Source organism: Haliotis asinina, chromosome 11 (assembly GCF_037392515.1).
Source record: "Haliotis asinina isolate JCU_RB_2024 chromosome 11, JCU_Hal_asi_v2, whole genome shotgun sequence".
Taxonomy (NCBI): domain Eukaryota; kingdom Metazoa; phylum Mollusca; class Gastropoda; order Lepetellida; family Haliotidae; genus Haliotis; species Haliotis asinina.
Genome location: NC_090290.1, coordinates 56,527,630 through 56,547,383, shown reverse-complemented (window position 1 = coordinate 56,547,383; position 19,754 = coordinate 56,527,630). Strand labels below are relative to the sequence as shown.

Below are 19,754 nucleotides of genomic sequence, written 5' to 3'. Positions count from 1 at the left end.
TACGCAAGGTGACGGAAGTGGCCAACACCATCCAAGTAGACGAGCGTTACTTTACTTTCTGAGTACACTTTGCAAACACCGCTGCAGAGCCATAGTAGTGTAGCAATGTACCTACACAGAAGCAGGTAATCCTAAAGAGAGCCCCGCTATAAAACAGGTTTTCCGATAAGAGAATATTAAAGTAAGTTAGTTTCCTAGGCACCTCTCGCAGTTGTTTACAAGAGACCTATCTATGTTCATATTCACAGGATGGACAAAGGTAAGTACATACACATATTGCATAAGGCATGAAAAATGCTTTACTTTCTTATGCATGTGTGTATTGAATCAAGGAGCTTATTATCACCGTCCGTGCGAATCTTTGGTATTGCAGGTCGAATACTTTGTGTACTTTCTGTATGTATATGTGGCAGTTGTATCATGTAAAAAATTACTCAGAATCCTTCCTTATTATTTTTTCTCGAAGAGGGTAAGGAATTCCCTGGCTCCCTGTCCCCAACCTTATAACAGATATTCTGTAATAAGATATTAAATACGCATGAAAAAAAAACAAAACAAAAACAAAAACAAAACTCAAACAGGTTAGTTAACGGTGACAGTACGGCAACCGAGTGAGATTGATGTTCGAGTAGAGGGACATGGATGATCGGTGGAGCTAATGGACCCGATACTTGTTGTTAACCTGGTTGACACTCGTCATAAGGGAATAAAACACGGGCTGGTCTCCGACTCCAACGTTCAACGAGTTGGGTACCCATTGTACCAAATTGGGCCGAACCGACATAAGTTCACGCTATAAGTACATAACTTAAACTTTTAACACGGCGTTGACACCCCATTGATAGGACACTGCTTGCTGTATGCTTACTTTTTCTAGACGTGTCAGCATTAACATGCAATCAAACCACAAATTCTGAAGTATGAATAAAACTATGGGGTCCTTTTGGGGTTGCCTGAAGATAGAATGACCTTGGAGTTATTCCCCTTTAGTTCACTCTTGCAGAGGAAACCACCAAAGTGAATATATCCGGTTTCAACATGTGTTTAGAAATTTCATAAACGTGTTCGACATAGTAGACTGTTTACGGAAATAATCTCATTTATTTTAATTCGAAACGATGGCGTCGAATGAAGATGTATTAGATGACGAGAAACGTCCACAGTTTGGTAACCGATACCTCACCGACCCTAAGAATGTGTTTGAACACAACGCATGGTAAACATAGAGAGTGATCAAATCTAAAATTGCCTAAATTAGTATACTGTACACTTTGCCTTGATCTTTGTTGATATGTTGTACAGACAAATGCAAGCAGGCTATTTTGTTATCATCACCCCCTCTTGGTTTGATTAAAATGCTGTTCTCTTTGAAAAAAAAACACCCCCAAAACAACAGATGTCACATCAATTTGGGTGTGTTTATCCTCGCAGCTTCTGTTAGTAAGGGTAGTAAGTGGTGTCAGAGACCATGTTAGATATTATTATAGTCTCTGGTTGTAGCAAAACAAGTATGCAATTGTTATATGGTCATTGAAAGTATTTGAGAAAATATGAATGGACTTGCTAGAGGAATGTATGGTAGCAGAGTGCTCAGTCATGCCTTCAAACTGTCCACAAAGCACCGAGCATGTTCAAACCACAGACATAAGATTAGACCAAATCAGCCTCAAGCTGGTAGAAGGGGGAGGCCTTTGACAGATGAAAGTCGAGTATGGGAATACAATAACTGGTAAATATTTAACAGACCTATATCGCTATTTGGATAGGTTTGATCACAAAGGAAAGTTATAAATCTGTTTGCAAATGAATAAATTGAAATCCAAACAGTGTTTCCAAACATTTGTGTGAGATTCCAGTGTCTGTCTGTAGGGTTCTTCTTGACCACAACTTTGAGTTTAGTCAGACTAATGTTGTAATGCACACACACTCAAATGTCCATGACTTGTCCATTAAATGTCCATCACTGAAGGCTTGCCACAAGGTGACATACATTGATGTAACTTAATCATTGCTCTTGACAATATTGTAGCAAATTCATGTCTTACTATCACAAACATAGGAATCTATATTGATCAGATTATTTTTTAAGTAGTAATATTAAGACATCTCTGTATGTTTTCATGCATTGAATAGGACATTTACTAGACAATGGTAATTGTTGACAAAATTGGGGTGCAAAACGGTATCTAGGGTCCATTGCTGTAGATAGATCTGTATGTTGGGGTGGCATAGTAAGTGCAATAATAGATTGTCTAGTGCAGCCTAGATTACCAAGAGACCTCATGCAAAGTGTCTCATAACTTGTCCATGATTTTTTCATTGCTTTTTAAGAAAATAGCCCAATCAATCAGCTATTAACAAACCTCTTTTGCCAACACTACAAATTTATACAATCAGGATCTGAAGAATGAGTTTGTTTGTGATTCAAATGTGTCTGTCTGTCTCTTTGACAGGGACAATGTTGTTTGGGACTCAAGTCAGGAGGAAGAGGCCCGCAAGAAGACTCAACAACAGCTAGCAGAAGCCCTCCCACAGGAAACCACAGGTATGTGCAGAAGCTTGTGGCAGAAGCTCCCCATCTGAAAACCATAGCTAAGTACATGTACAATTATCTGTTAAGCCATTGCTATGAACATTGTGACATACATTGCAGAACATAAACCTTTGACTAATAACTAGTGTCTGAAATGAACATATTTTACAGAAATAAGTTCATAGTTGAAAAATAATAATATAGTGAAATGGAGCCCTGCAACTTTCTTCATTGTCTGAAGCTGAGGGAATCTATTCACTCCAGTAAAGAGTGGGAATATTTGTTTCAGAGATGTATGAGGCGAAGGCAGATCATTTCTGGGATGAATTCTACAATATTCACACCAACAGGTTTTTCAAGGATCGCCATTGGCTGTTTGTTGAGTTCCCTGAGTTAGACTCGGCCAATGACAAGACAGCAGGAAACAGGGAAGCAGGGGATGATGGGAAGACTGATGACTCAGATATTGCCAGTGGAGTTGAGAATATTTCCCTGACAGCTACTGGGACTCCAGTAGATAGTGATGAGGTAGAAACATATCCTGGAGAAAATGCTGACTTCAGAATATTTGAGGTAAATTCATCATTGTTTGTATAATTACTTTTTAAGATAGAACTTGTTACCTATTATTGCCCATATTATATTGTCAGTTTTTGTTTGTGTTTTGAGATAAAGAAATTAGTGATGCTGCCGTGAATGTCCCACTCACTTGTGCCAAGAATTATGAGCTTTATCCTATATTTGCTCATAAGAAAGTTCAGTGTGTCAGATCTTGACAAAGACACATGTCTTTAGTAAAATGATTTGATTCAACAGAAATATGATCAAACACATCAGTGACACGGTACTTTAGTGGTGAAACTCTGTGTCTTTCGTTTCAAGGTGGAACTCTTTTTTTGGCATTAATGGCCCCGTCCCAGACAGAGCTATTTATTATAGAGTTATGTCCCTTTAACATACAAAATCACCATCAACCATGATAATATTTTGTGGTTTGAAAGCATCAAGTCCCTGTGCATGTTTCACCAGTCATTCATGTATAAGACATGAAGTAGTTGAGGCCTCAGTGATGTGGATGAGGTGTTATCAAAGTACCTTATTATAAGGCCTTACTTTCAAACCAAGCTGACATACACATTTATATCTTCATGGAGTAGGAACTTATTTCATCACAATGGGAAACTGTCATTGACATTGTGCTGAATATTGGCCTCTGCAGGTTTAGATAAACTCTTGTAAAGAGGTTTCTAGTTGACACTGTTTTGTTTGTTCACAGGTTGGATGTGGAGTAGGTAACACCGTCTTTCCCGTTCTGCAGACAAACAAGTGAGTCACAAGACTGCCCTGTCTCTGACTGGAGGTTGTCTGAATTGCTCAAAGACATAACAGTGCTCTTACTTTAGTTTGTTGTTTATTACCATGATCATCTAGGTATCATCTCTATGAAGGTGGTCTTGAAATAAGTGACACAACAACTTGACAAACCAGCAGTCAATTTAAGGATAAAGATGACACAAAGGTCTCTTTTTTTATCAACCCACACTCCGGGTTGGTCATTAGAGGTGACTAACATGAACGGGTTGTCAAGATGTCTGACTTGGGTGATGCCTACCATCATATCCCAGTTAACCTAGACCACAGCAGCATGGCAGTAGAATATTGCTGTGTGCTGTTTTAAATAACAAAAAAAAAATAAACACTGTGACATGCAGTGAGTTCAGAAACCTCTGACCAGTCATCCATTTAATCACCTTATGCGACAAGCACAGACTGCTAGTGATGAATACTCCTTCAGGATTCATAGGCTGAGGGTGCAGGTGCTCTGGTGTTCTTATCTGTGACCCTATGCTGCACAGAGTTTCCCCTCCTTTGTTGTTGATTTACTCCCATTTTCTTGATTCTTTGGTCTGCCAGCACTATGCCTGTCAAATGTCACAGAAGTAAGTTTGGGTTTTTGAAGTGATAAATATAGTCCACCTATATCTCTACATGGTTTTCCTTCAGTGATCCAAAGCTGATGGTGTACTGCTGTGATTTTTCTTCCACTGCAATTCAGATTGTCAAGGTAAGTTATCTGAAACATCCTATAGGCAAACTGTTTACTTGAAATGGTGTGTTGATCCTAAAAATATATCATGGTGGTGAAGATGAACATTTTTTATAAGGTAGATATGCCGAAGGAAATGGCAACATGTTGTCTAAGGGTAAAAAAGTTAAGAATATCCAATTGTTTTCTGAATATGTTTGTGCCAGTCTTTGTCCATGTGGTAGCTGACATAAAAATTGTGAAAAATGTAATGTTATTGAAGAACACACACATTAGCCTGGGAATTGTCAGAATCAAGCTCTCAGTTAGTCTCCCTGAGAACAAAAGTGTGTGATTGCTGTTTCACTGTAGGACCACACAGACTACAATCCACATCGCTGTCATGCCTTCGTTTCTGACATCAGCGACACCAGCGCTGTTCTACCGATGCCAGACAACAGTCTTGACCTTGTCATCATGATCTTTGTCCTGTCGGCCATCAACCCACAGAAGTGAGTTGAGTAGACATTGTATATGTCAGTCATGAAATGATTTTGTCTTTTCGAAACATTTATCTGTAGAATAATTTGATGTGAAATGAGACCAATATTTCAAGCACTGACAATTACATTACATTTTACATTGCAATCTTCACCTGTCTTTTGGGAATTGTAAGAGAATCCAGCATGCCATGCAGGAGTTATCTCCCTTCATAAATCCAGGGATGAGAATGGAAATTTTCATTTACAGCTGAAAACTAGTCGGGGGTCTTCAGTTTCTGATAAGATCTCGTGTTGAATGGACCGCCATTAAAGATGAGACTCTGAACGTAAACTAAACAGTGATTGGCTTATTTTGTCCTCCTTGACCAATCAAATGTGAGCTTATTGTTAATGATGGTATATAGAGGATACTTCCTGTAATTGTTAACAGCTGGGCCGATAGATCTTATCAGCTTATCGCTGGCTGGCTGGCACTTTTACGACTGTACCTTGGCTATTGAAACTAACACAATGGAACATGTGTGGCCCCCGCACCCCCACAATCAACCTCACCCCCCCCTAAATATTTTCTCCCCGGATTTAGACGTTTCAGAAAAATGACCCTGGGGATGTAAAAAAACGCGGATTTCCGCGGATCCGCGGAAATTTCTCATCCCTGTAAATCAGCCACCCACTCAATGGTTGGCTTAGCTTCTAACAACATATGCTGTCATCTCTTATGTTCCCTTCAGAGTCTGTCAGTCAACACTTTGTATTGCAAATTTTTGAATATCTATAAAAAATACATGTTCTTTCCCAGAATGCAGTTTGTGATAGATCGGTTGTCCCGCCTTTTGAAGCCGGGGGGACAGATCTTGTTCCGGGACTATGGTCGCTACGACATGGCACAGCTGCGATTTAAGAAAGGTACTTCTTTTACACCCAAAATATTTCTTGTAAATATAGATAAACATATGTATACTGTCTGTTTTGTGTAAATGTCTTACAAAAAATACAGTAGTTGACACAACCATGTAGCGGTAAGTTAAATACTTGATATACAATCTTCAGTTTTATTTTCATGTACCTGTCAGTAATATGGACTATTTTGCACATACAATACTGACTGTCACCATATGTTGATATTGACCAGCAGAATGAAAATGCATAACGGCATTAGGGCTGAAAATCCACCTCAGTCATATGGCTTGGCTATTAAACTGGTAGGGAATCATTATACACTAATCTTTCCATACCCTGACTCATGCTTATTTTGCTCCCACTATGCGAAGATAGTGGAACACTTGAAATCCCTTGAAGTTCCCTTCTTTTGGAGCAAATGTACAATCACACTCACCCACAGGAAGCCTCCCCGTTTCCTGCCACATCGGTCACATGACCAGCCCTGTTTGTCAATCTCTCCTCCATCACCTTACGAGACGGCATACGCAAATTCACTCAAGGATTGCAAACTATTCTCCTAGACAGATCCATCCGGAATCAGCATACCAACATTCGCCGTTTTACGCCAGAAGTTTCCATCTTCAAAGATAAGATGATTTGATGTACTGTACTTACTTCAAGTATTCATCCCCAATCATCTAGCACTAACAGCAGGTTGTGCACCGGTGTCAAGGAGTTCAACAAGACTATTTGGAACCTGGTTTCTATAGTCAAAGTGGGGAAGAATGGGCATTGCTTCACAACATCTGTATAAGATTACGATGGTATAATCTTCAGTTGAAGAACACCAACACAACGACTGGGAGGACAGCCTACCTACGTCAGGTTTAAGTGGCGGAAGGTTTTGCATGCTTCTACTCAGTCACCTATACACATGATCATTTGTGTATCTCTGAGACCAGCCCGAATGCTTGCCGACTGCACAGGTTTTCATGATGGCTACAACACTGGTGATGTCACATCTGGAATCTGATTGGTCTTCAAAGGACAGCGCCCTGCAGAGAATGCAGCTATTGGTCGCGTGTCAGGAAGTCATCTACAGATGTTAACAACCAGAAATACATGCTCTTGACTTCAGTTGTACACGATTTGATCATCATGAGACTTTGCCCCAAGGACTGTGATGGGATTTTATCTTAAAAAAATCAACTGTCTGGACAACTGGTATGACAATTCCACATCCTGGCATTATCAAGAGTCCTTGGGCCACGATACACAGGATTTATCATTATGCCCAGTCAGAGCATTGAAAATATCTTCAGCCAACTAAGTCTAGGAGACAAAGTTCAAGCACCTATTCATTCCACTATCCACTGAGATATCTACGAAAGTATCCTGCAACATTATCTCAGTATGGATGGAAGCCCTTATACACAGTCAACACCAGTTCTATGTGGAAATAGCTCGCTTGCAATGATAATGGTGGACTGCTTTTGGAGATCATCCACGGTTTTTGCCAACCACTACCTACGAGACATCACCATTGAGGACATTGCTGGCATTCCCCAATTTGGGCATTTTAATGTACCACACCCCTTTTCACTCTCCCCTTTTTTTCAAGAGTACCCTGTACTTGTAAAGGAACATGAAGAAAGGTCACAAGTCTATGATGAGGACATCATGAAGAAAGAGTTGCTATAGATAACTTGTTGGAGGATGAAACTAGTATATCTAAAATCTCTCTCTTTAGCATGTGCGTGCTAAAATGGTTGAGAGTCCATGCACACGTCTTGAACAGACAAGCATGAGTGATTATGACCCGGTACTTGTAATGAAGGTACTTGATCATGTGAAGGATCACAACTTGAAAGGAATCTTGACATACAGTTGCGTTAGACACTGGCAGGAGGCTAGCTGATATAAATATCATCACATTCCAGTCAGCGATCTCTTCACAAGGAGAGAAGTTCAGGACCCAATTACGTCGTTAAAGTTTCTGAAGAGTGGTGAGTACTGGACATACTTATACGGCAGCCAACAGAATCCACCGTGGTCTGACCTACCGCCAATTCCGTCGTTAAAGTTTCTGAAGAGCGGGGAGTACTGGACATACTTATACGGCAGCCAACAGAATCCACCGTGGTCTGACCTACCGCCAATTACGTCGTTAAAGTTTCTGAAGAGCGGGGAGTACTGGACATACTTATACGGCAGCCAACAGAATCCACCGTGGTCTGACCTACCGCCAATTCCGTCGTTAAAGTTTCTGAAGAGCGGGGAGTACTGGACATACTTATACAGCAGCCAACAGAATCCACCGTGGTCTGACCTACCGCCAATTACGTCGTTAAAGTTTCTGAAGAGCGGGGAGTACTGGACATACTTATACGGCAGCCAACAGAATCCACCGTGGTCTGACCTACCGCCAATTACGTCGTTAAAGTTTCTGAAGAGCGGGGAGTACTGGACATACTTATACGGCAGCCAACAGAATCCACCGTGGTCTGACCTACCGCCAATTACGTCGTTAAAGTTTCTGAAGAGCGGTGAGTACTGGACATACTTATACGGCAGCCAACAGAATCCACCGTGGTCTGACCTACCGCCAATTCCGTCGTTAAAGTTTCTGAAGAGCGGGGAGTACTGGACATACTTATACGGCAGCCAACAGAATCCACCGTGGTCTGACCTACCGCCAATTACGTCGTTGAAGTTTCTGAAGAGCGGGGAGTACTGGACATACTTATACGGCAGCCAACAGAATCCACCGTGGTCTGACCTACCGCCAATTACGTCGTTAAAGTTTCTGAAGAGCGGGGAGTACTGGACATACTTATACGGCAGCCAACAGAATCCACCGTGGTCTGACCTACCGCCAATTACGTCGTTAAAGTTTCTGAAGAGCGGGGAGTACTGGACATACTTATACGGCAGCCAACAGAATCCACCGTGGTCTGACCTACCGCCAATTACGTCGTTGAAGTTTCTGAAGAGCGGGGAGTACTGGACATACTTATACGGCAGCCAACAGAATCCACCGTGGTCTGACCTACCGCCAATTCCGTCGTTAAAGTTTCTGAAGAGCGGTGAGTACTGGACATACTTATACGGCAGCCAACAGAATCCACCGTGGTCTGACCTACCGCCAATTACGTCGTTAAAGTTTCTGAAGAGCGGGGAGTACTGGACATACTTATACGGCAGCCAACAGAATCCACCGTGGTCTGACCTACCGCCAATTACGTCGTTAAAGTTTCTGAAGAGCGGGGAGTACTGGACATACTTATACGGCAGCCAACAGAATCCACCGTGGTCTGACCTACCGCCAATTCCGTCGTTAAAGTTTCTGAAGAGCGGGGAGTACTGGACATACTTACACAGCAGCCAACAGAATCCACCGTGGTCTGACCTACCGCCAATTCCGTCGTTAAAGTTTCTGAAGAGCGGGGAGTACTGGACATACTTACACAGCAGCCAACAGAATCCACCGTGGTCTGACCTACCGCCAATTCCGTCGTTAAAGTTTCTGAAGAGCGGGGAGTACTGGACATACTTATACAGCAGCCAACAGAATCCACCGTGGTCTGACCTACCGCCAATTCCGTCGTTAAAGTTTCTGAAGAGCGGGGAGTACTGGACATACTTATACGGCAGCCAACAGAATCCACCGTGGTCTGACCTACCGCCAATTCCGTCGTTAAAGTTTCTGAAGAGCGGGGAGTACTGGATATACTTATACGGCAGCCAACAGAATCCACCGTAGTCTGACCTACCGCCAATTCCGTCGTTAAAGTTTCTGAAGAGCGGGGAGTACTGGACATACTTATACAGCAGCCAACAGAATCCACCGTGGTCTGACCTACCGCCAATTACGTCGTTAAAGTTTCTGAAGAGCGGGGAGTACTGGACATACTTATACGGCAGCCAACAGAATCCACCGTGGTCTGACCTACCGCCAATTCCGTCGTTGAAGTTTCTGAAGAGCGGGGAGTACTGGACATACTTATACAGCAGCCAACAGAATCCACCGTGGTCTGACCTACCGCCAATTACGTCGTTAAAGTTTCTGAAGAGCGGGGAGTACTGGACATACTTATACGGCAGCCAACAGAATCCACCATGGTCTGACCTACCGCCAATTCCGTCGTTAAAGTTTCTGAAGAGCGGGGAGTACTGGACATACTTATACAGCAGCCAACAGAATCCACCGTGGTCTGACCTACCGCCAATTACGTCGTTAAAGTTTCTGAAGAGCGGTGAGTACTGGACATACTTATACGGCAGCCAACAGAATCCACCGTGGTCTGACCTACCGCCAATTCCGTCGTTAAAGTTTCTGAAGAGCGGGGAGTACTGGACATACTTATACAGCAGCCAACAGAATCCACCGTGGTCTGACCTACCGCCAATTCCGTCGTTAAAGTTTCTGAAGAGCGGGGAGTACTGGACATACTTATACGGCAGCCAACAGAATCCACCGTGGTCTGACCTACCGCCAATTCCGTCGTTAAAGTTTCTGAAGAGCGGGGAGTACTGGACATACTTATACGGCAGCCAACAGAATCCACCGTGGTCTGACCTACCGCCAATTCCGTCGTTAAAGTTTCTGAAGAGCGGGGAGTACTGGACATACTTATACAGCAGCCAACAGAATCCACCATGGTCTGACCTACCGCCAATTACGTCGTTAAAGTTTCTGAAGAGCGGGGAGTACTGGACATACTTATACGGCAGCCAACAGAATCCACCGTGGTCTGACCTACCGCCAATTCCGTCGTTAAAGTTTCTGAAGAGCGGGGAGTACTGGACATACTTATACAGCAGCCAACAGAATCCACCGTGGTCTGACCTACCGCCAATTACGTCGTTAAAGTTTCTGAAGAGCGGGGAGTACTGGACATACTTATACGGCAGCCAACAGAATCCACCGTGGTCTGACCTACCGCCAATTCCGTCGTTAAAGTTTCTGAAGAGCGGGGAGTACTGGACATACTTATACAGCAGCCAACAGAATCCACCGTGGTCTGACCTACCGCCAATTACGTCGTTAAAGTTTCTGAAGAGCGGGGAGTACTGGACATACTTATACGGCAGCCAACAGAATCCACCGTGGTCTGACCTACCGCCAATTACGTCGTTAAAGTTTCTGAAGAGCGGTGAGTACTGGACATACTTATACGGCAGCCAACAGAATCCACCGTGGTCTGACCTACCGCCAATTACGTCGTTAAAGTTTCTGAAGAGCGGGGAGTACTGGACATACTTATACGGCAGCCAACAGAATCCACCGTGGTCTGACCTACCGCCAATTACGTCGTTGAAGTTTCTGAAGAGCGGGGAGTACTGGACATACTTATACGGCAGCCAACAGAATCCACCGTGGTCTGACCTACCGCCAATTCCGTCGTTAAAGTTTCTGAAGAGCGGTGAGTACTGGACATACTTATACGGCAGCCAACAGAATCCACCGTGGTCTGACCTACCGCCAATTACGTCGTTAAAGTTTCTGAAGAGCGGGGAGTACTGGACATACTTATACGGCAGCCAACAGAATCCACCGTGGTCTGACCTACCGCCAATTACGTCGTTAAAGTTTCTGAAGAGCGGGGAGTACTGGACATACTTATACGGCAGCCAACAGAATCCACCGTGGTCTGACCTACCGCCAATTCCGTCGTTAAAGTTTCTGAAGAGCGGGGAGTACTGGACATACTTACACAGCAGCCAACAGAATCCACCGTGGTCTGACCTACCGCCAATTCCGTCGTTAAAGTTTCTGAAGAGCGGGGAGTACTGGACATACTTACACAGCAGCCAACAGAATCCACCGTGGTCTGACCTACCGCCAATTCCGTCGTTAAAGTTTCTGAAGAGCGGGGAGTACTGGACATACTTATACAGCAGCCAACAGAATCCACCGTGGTCTGACCTACCGCCAATTCCGTCGTTAAAGTTTCTGAAGAGCGGGGAGTACTGGACATACTTATACGGCAGCCAACAGAATCCACCGTGGTCTGACCTACCGCCAATTCCGTCGTTAAAGTTTCTGAAGAGCGGGGAGTACTGGATATACTTATACGGCAGCCAACAGAATCCACCGTAGTCTGACCTACCGCCAATTCCGTCGTTAAAGTTTCTGAAGAGCGGGGAGTACTGGACATACTTATACAGCAGCCAACAGAATCCACCGTGGTCTGACCTACCGCCAATTACGTCGTTAAAGTTTCTGAAGAGCGGGGAGTACTGGACATACTTATACGGCAGCCAACAGAATCCACCGTGGTCTGACCTACCGCCAATTCCGTCGTTGAAGTTTCTGAAGAGCGGGGAGTACTGGACATACTTATACAGCAGCCAACAGAATCCACCGTGGTCTGACCTACCGCCAATTACGTCGTTAAAGTTTCTGAAGAGCGGGGAGTACTGGACATACTTATACGGCAGCCAACAGAATCCACCATGGTCTGACCTACCGCCAATTCCGTCGTTAAAGTTTCTGAAGAGCGGGGAGTACTGGACATACTTATACAGCAGCCAACAGAATCCACCGTGGTCTGACCTACCGCCAATTACGTCGTTAAAGTTTCTGAAGAGCGGTGAGTACTGGACATACTTATACGGCAGCCAACAGAATCCACCGTGGTCTGACCTACCGCCAATTCCGTCGTTAAAGTTTCTGAAGAGCGGGGAGTACTGGACATACTTATACAGCAGCCAACAGAATCCACCGTGGTCTGACCTACCGCCAATTCCGTCGTTAAAGTTTCTGAAGAGCGGGGAGTACTGGACATACTTATACGGCAGCCAACAGAATCCACCGTGGTCTGACCTACCGCCAATTCCGTCGTTAAAGTTTCTGAAGAGCGGGGAGTACTGGACATACTTATACGGCAGCCAACAGAATCCACCGTGGTCTGACCTACCGCCAATTCCGTCGTTAAAGTTTCTGAAGAGCGGGGAGTACTGGACATACTTATACAGCAGCCAACAGAATCCACCATGGTCTGACCTACCGCCAATTACGTCGTTAAAGTTTCTGAAGAGCGGGGAGTACTGGACATACTTATACGGCAGCCAACAGAATCCACCGTGGTCTGACCTACCGCCAATTCCGTCGTTAAAGTTTCTGAAGAGCGGGGAGTACTGGACATACTTATACAGCAGCCAACAGAATCCACCGTGGTCTGACCTACCGCCAATTACGTCGTTAAAGTTTCTGAAGAGCGGGGAGTACTGGACATACTTATACGGCAGCCAACAGAATCCACCGTGGTCTGACCTACCGCCAATTCCGTCGTTAAAGTTTCTGAAGAGCGGGGAGTACTGGACATACTTATACAGCAGCCAACAGAATCCACCGTGGTCTGACCTACCGCCAATTACGTCGTTAAAGTTTCTGAAGAGCGGGGAGTACTGGACATACTTATACGGCAGCCAACAGAATCCACCGTGGTCTGACCTACCGCCAATTACGTCGTTAAAGTTTCTGAAGAGCGGTGAGTACTGGACATACTTATACGGCAGCCAACAGAATCCACCGTGGTCTGACCTACCGCCAATTACGTCGTTAAAGTTTCTGAAGAGCGGTGAGTACTGGACATACTTATACGGCAGCCAACAGAATCCACCGTGGTCTGACCTACCGCCAATTACGTCGTTAAAGTTTCTGAAGAGCGGTGAGTACTGGACATACTTATACGGCAGCCAACAGAATCCACCGTGGTCTGACCTACCGCCAATTACGTCGTTAAAGTTTCTGAAGAGCGGTGAGTACTGGACATACTTATACGGCAGCCAACAGAATCCACCGTGGTCTGACCTACCGCCAATTACGTCGTTAAAGTTTCTGAAGAGCGGTGAGTACTGGACATACTTATACGGCAGCCAACAGAATCCACCGTGGTCTGACCTACCGCCAATTACGTCGTTAAAGTTTCTGAAGAGCGGGGAGTACTGGACATACTTATACGGCAGCCAACAGAATCCACCATGGTCTGACCTACCGCCAATTACGTCGTTAAAGTTTCTGAAGAGCGGTGAGTACTGGACATACTTATACGGCAGCCAACAGAATCCACCGTGGTCTGACCTACCGCCAATTCCGTCGTTAAAGTTTCTGAAGAGCGGGGAGTACTGGACATACTTATACGGCAGCCAACAGAATCCACCGTGGTCTGACCTACCGCCAATTCCGTCGTTAAAGTTTCTGAAGAGCGGTGAGTACTGGACATACTTATACGGCAGCCAACAGAATCCACCGTGGTCTGACCTACCGCCAATTACGTCGTTAAAGTTTCTGAAGAGCGGTGAGTACTGGACATACTTATACGGCAGCCAACAGAATCCACCGTGGTCTGACCTACCGCCAATTACGTCGTTAAAGTTTCTGAAGAGTGGTGAGTACTGGACATACTTATACGGCAGCCAACAGAATCCACCGTGGTCTGACCTACCGCCAATTACGTCGTTAAAGTTTCTGAAGAGCGGGGAGTACTGGACATACTTATACGGCAGCCAACAGAATCCACCGTGGTCTGACCTACCGCCAATTACGTCGTTAAAGTTTCTGAAGAGTGGTGAGTACTGGACATACTTATACGGCAGCCAACAGAATCCACCGTGGTCTGACCTACCGCCAATTACGTCGTTAAAGTTTCTGAAGAGCGGGGAGTACTGGACATACTTATACGGCAGCCAACAGAATCCACCGTGGTCTGACCTACCGCCAATTACGTCGTTAAAGTTTCTGAAGAGCGGGGAGTACTGGACATACTTATACAGCAGCCAACAGAATCCACCGTGGTCTGACCTACCGCCAATTCCGTCGTTAAAGTTTCTGAAGAGCGGGGAGTACTGGACATACTTATACAGCAGCCAACAGAATCCACCGTGGTCTGACCTACCGCCAATTACGTCGTTAAAGTTTCTGAAGAGCGGGGAGTACTGGACATACTTATACGGCAGCCAACAGAATCCACCGTGGTCTGACCTACCGCCAATTACGTCGTTAAAGTTTCTGAAGAGCGGGGAGTACTGGACATACTTATACGGCAGCCAACAGAATCCACCGTGGTCTGACCTACCGCCAATTACGTCGTTAAAGTTTCTGAAGAGCGGGGAGTACTGGACATACTTATACGGCAGCCAACAGAATCCACCGTGGTCTGACCTACCGCCAATTCCGTCGGATTCTGTGAGCAAATAAGCATTAGTCAGCATAAGGAAAAATATGTAATTTTCTGAACTCATGACATCAAGCCCTCCCTACCACCCCATGTTGGATTATCTGCAATTCTCATGTCAGGCCTATGGAATTACAGAGAGAGTGACAAATGGGGCTGGTCATGTGACTGATATGACGGAAAATAGGTGGGCTTCCTGTAGGTGAGTGTGATTGTTCGTCTGATTCAAAGGAAGGGAACTTCAAGGGACTTCAAGTGTTCCACTATCTTCACATAGAGGGAGGAGATAAGCAAATAAGCATGAGTCAGGATGAGTATAAAATATCAATTTTATTCAGAAACTTACATTTTTATCATATTCCTATGAACAATATTGGACAGCTGACACTCTCTAAGGCACCATGATTAGCCAACTAGTTGTATCCCTTGTTCCTGTGCAAGTTAATTCATAGATTTGTGAGTGCCATACCATTTGATAAGTTGTGTTTGCAGGGATGGTAATTTTCTGCGGATCAGCAAATTTCTGCCAATATTATCTCAGACTGATGAATCTCATGATTTGTCTGAATCCACCTTCAATGACACAATATTAAGTTTTCAGCTGAAAACCAATGATTGTTTTCCTACTACCATCCTTGTGTTTGACAAGTGCATATCTTTCAGGTCGGTGTCTGTCTGAGAACTTCTATGTGAGGGGGGACGGCACACGCGTCTATTTCTTCACGCAAGGTTTGATCTTGATACGCATACAGTTTGTGTTTTCTCGTCAATATGTCATGGGCACAATTAGCACAACTTAAATACCAACAAATACAAAGTCTCTGAGCAATATCCAAAGCTTTGTTAGTCAAAGCAATGTTACCTGTATATAATTGCAGATCAGTGTTAAAGTATTTGTTTTACTCATAGTCCCTGACAATTTATTGATTCATGTTAATATTTGTGTCAGATGTCGCAAATGTTTGATTATCTGTCAGTCTTACTTTGGGCCATAAACTTAAGCAAAAAGTTCTAACTATATTCCACCCTTTATTTCATGGATGGTGTATGGCAAACAAGAATATTGAAATATTTCACACTTTCAGAGGAACTACGTGACATGTTCTCAAAGAGTGGCTTGGTAGAGAAACAGAATCTGATTGACCGTCGACTGCAGGTGAACCGAGGCAAGCAGCTCAAAATGTATCGGGTGTGGATCCAGTGTAAATACCAGAAACCTGCCTCAGATGCCGGGACATGGCAGAAGTCAACTGATACAGCGGGAGATAAGGCACCTCAGGACTTTTCTAGAGACACCTTATGACAGAACACCATGTCCTGAACATGAAAATCAGTCAGGGCAGAGTTCTAGGTGACCTTGTGTTCTTTGTGAGGTGTTAGAAAAACTGATACCATGTCACAGGATGTCATGTCCTGAACATGAAAATCAGTCAGGGCAGAGTTCTAGGTGACCTTGTGTTCTTTGTGAGGTGTTAGAAAAACTGATACCATGTCACAGGATGTCATGTCCTGAACATGAAAATCAGTCAGGGCAGAGTTCTAGGTGACCTTGTGTTCTTTGTGAGGTGTTAGAAAAACTGATACCATGTCACAGGATGTCATGTCCTGAACATGAAAATCAGTCAGGGCAGAGTTCTAGGTGACCTTGTGTTCTTTGTGAGGTGTTAGAAAAACTGATACCATGTCACAGGATGTCATGTCCTGAACATGAAAATCAGTCAGGGCAGTGTTCTAGGTGACCTTGTGTTCTTTGTGAGGTGTTAGAAAAACTGATACCATGTCACAGGATGTCATGTCCTGAACATGAAAATCAGTCAGGGCAGAGTTCTAGGTGACCTTGTGTTCTTTGTGAGGTGTTAGAAAAACTGATACCATGTCACAGGATGTCATGTCCTGAACATGAAAATCAGTCAGGGCAGAGTTCTAGGTGACCTTGTGTTCTTTGTGAGGTGTTAGAAAAACTGATACCATGTCACAGGATGTCATGTCCTGAACATGAAAATCAGTCAGGGCAGAGTTCTAGGTGACCTTGTGTTCTTTGTGAGGTGTTAGAAAAACTGATACCATGTCACAGGATGTCATGTCCTGAACATGAAAATCAGTCAGGGCAGAGTTCTAGGTGACCTTGTGTTCTTTGTGAGGTGTTAGAAAAACTGATACCATGTCACAGGATGTCATGTCCTGAACATGAAAATCAGTCAGGGCAGAGTTCTAGGTGACCTTGTGTTCTTTGTGAGGTGTTAGAAAAACTGATACCATGTCACAGGATGTCATGTCCTGAACATGAAAGTCAGTCAGGGCAGAGTTCTAGGTGACCTTGTGTTCTTTGTGAGGTGTTAGAAAAACTGATACCATGTCACAGGATGTCATGTCCTGAACATGAAAATCAGTCAGGGCAGTGTTCTAGGTGACCTTGTGTTCTTTGTGAGGTGTTAGAAAAACTGATACCATGTCACAGGATGTCATGTCCTGAACATGAAAATCAGTCAGGGCAGAGTTCTAGGTGACCTTGTGTTCTTTGTGAGGTGTTAGAAAAACTGATACCATGTCACAGGATGTCATGTCCTGAACATGAAAATCAGTCAGGGCAGAGTTCTAGGTGACCTTGTGTTCTTTGTGAGGTGTTAGAAAAACTGATACCATGTCACAGGATGTCATGTCCTGAACATGAAAATCAGTCAGGGCAGTGTTCTAGGTGACCTTGTGTTCTTTGTGAGGTGTTAGAAAAACTGATACCATGTCACAGGATGTCATGTCCTGAACATGAAAATCAGTCAGGGCAGAGTTCTAGGTGACCTTGTGTTCTTTGTGAGGTGTTAGAAAAACTGATACCATGTCACAGGATGTCATGTCCTGAACATGAAAATCAGTCAGGGCAGAGTTCTAGGTGACCTTGTGTTCTTTGTGAGGTGTTAGAAAAACTGATACCATGTCACAGGATGTCATGTCCTGAACATGAAAATCAGTCAGGGCAGAGTTCTAGATGGTCTTGTGTTGTGCGTAAGGTGTTAGGAGAATTGGTGCCTTGTGACAGGGTGTTGTGTCCTGAAAATGACAGTCAGTCAGGGAGGAGTTCTAGATGACCTGGTATTGTGGGTGAGGTGTTGGAAGAATTGATGCCGTGTGTCAGGTCCCATGTCATGTATCAGTGAGTCAAGGACATATTCTCGATGTTGGGGGGTGGGGGTGGGTTGGCACGAAATGAGACGACACATGACAAGGTTGAGTGTCCTGAAGATAGCAAGTCTCGACATATTATAGATGACTGACTCCTCCACAAATCCTCTGTACGAACATGGGTCAAACTCCAATAGTACAGACAGTACATATTCTGGGAGGAGGAAACTCAGGTAGTGTGATGCAAAGCCTTGTGACCTGTGTTGGGGTAAGGTGTTGGAACAAGAAATGACGTGTAACTGGCACTGTGCCCTGGAGTCACTGAGTCAAGGACAAGATCTAGTTGACACTGTGTTGAGTGAGGTGTTGGGATCGAATACTGTTCCAGTGGTGTTAAACTTAGCATACTCACTTGCCAAGGAAAAGCCTTGCCACTTTCAAGGAAAAGAAACACATATGCCATATTTTGAAAGCCATTTATTACAAGATCAGTATATAAAAGAAATATGCCCTGAGTGGCTTGAAAGACATGTGGTTTTCATTTCTGAATCATTTCATTGTGGATGCCCCAACATTTGGACAGGAGCTGGGTGTCTTGTGACCACCAGGTGTCTTGTTTGGCACAGCCTTCCTGAAAAATATGAAGAATTCACTTAAGTTTTTAACATTCATGCAAACACTCTGGCATAAATCAGCTCATTCATGTTGAAAGTGCACCCAGTATGTTTTGAATGAGTTTATACCTTAGATTCCTAGTCTAGTTGGTGAATGTGTTCTGTTGGTATGTCATCTGCTCTACAGTCTACACACTGCTTCAGTGGGTTAGCATAGTGGTGAAAGTGTTTGTTGGTCATGCTGAGAACCCAAGTTCTATTCCCCACATGGGTTAAACATGTGAAACCCATTTGTGGTGTCCCCTGCCATGATATTGCTGCAATATTGCTAAAAGTGGCCCAAAACAAAACTCACTCACTCACTCATACAAGAGGAAGGTTCCCACCTACTCTGTACTGGAAGTCAGCCTCATTTGACCACCTGTACATTACAAGTACAACTTGTTCAGCTTGACCTGATCAAGTGAATACTAATGCATTGCATGACAGTGACTGTGTCACTAGTGGTTGGGTCTATTATTGTGAAGGGGTGCACCTTAGTCAGCGGATTGTCAACATGTTCACACAGCCGAGACTAGGTCACTGTTCAACTTTCTCTGCTCTCCAATTTTATGGCTTTAACTCGGCCTGCTGTTTGTGCCAACTGACCTCCCAGGTCATGCATATAAAGAGTAGCTGAGGTCACGCTGAACAAGCTGTAGATGTTATGTTTCACAACACTATCCAAGGTTACACCCATAGCATCTGCTTCTCTTCAGAAGTAAACCACAAAAAGAGAGTCTGCAAACTCCTAAACTGATGGTGATGGGAAGAACCCTTTGAAACTAACTTAATACTCAAGGACTAAAGTTTTGGACAGTGCAGTCAGGGTTGTGTCCCTTGATCACTGACACTCCT

General features: G+C 44.1%; 1 protein-coding gene across 2 annotated transcripts; it reads left to right on the top strand.

Annotated features, from left to right (window-relative positions):
• Positions 1-993: 993 nt before the first annotated feature.
• Positions 994-18,771, top strand: LOC137256187 (tRNA N(3)-methylcytidine methyltransferase METTL2-like). 2 transcript variants are annotated; one of them, XM_067793904.1, is made up of 10 exons: positions 994-1,216; positions 2,454-2,545; positions 2,823-3,106; positions 3,810-3,859; positions 4,538-4,598; positions 4,932-5,071; positions 5,862-5,968; positions 15,790-15,855; positions 16,212-16,573; positions 18,110-18,771. In XM_067793904.1, the coding sequence occupies exons 1-9, from the start codon at positions 1,119-1,121 to the stop codon at positions 16,427-16,429; spliced, it is 1,116 nt and encodes a 371-aa protein (XP_067650005.1). In that variant the 5' UTR covers positions 994-1,118; the 3' UTR covers positions 16,430-16,573; positions 18,110-18,771. The 2 variants fall into 2 exon arrangements, with proteins under 2 accessions (XP_067650005.1, XP_067650003.1); XM_067793902.1 differs by having other exon boundaries at positions 1,015-1,729.
• The last annotated feature ends 983 nt before the right edge of the window (positions 18,772-19,754 follow it).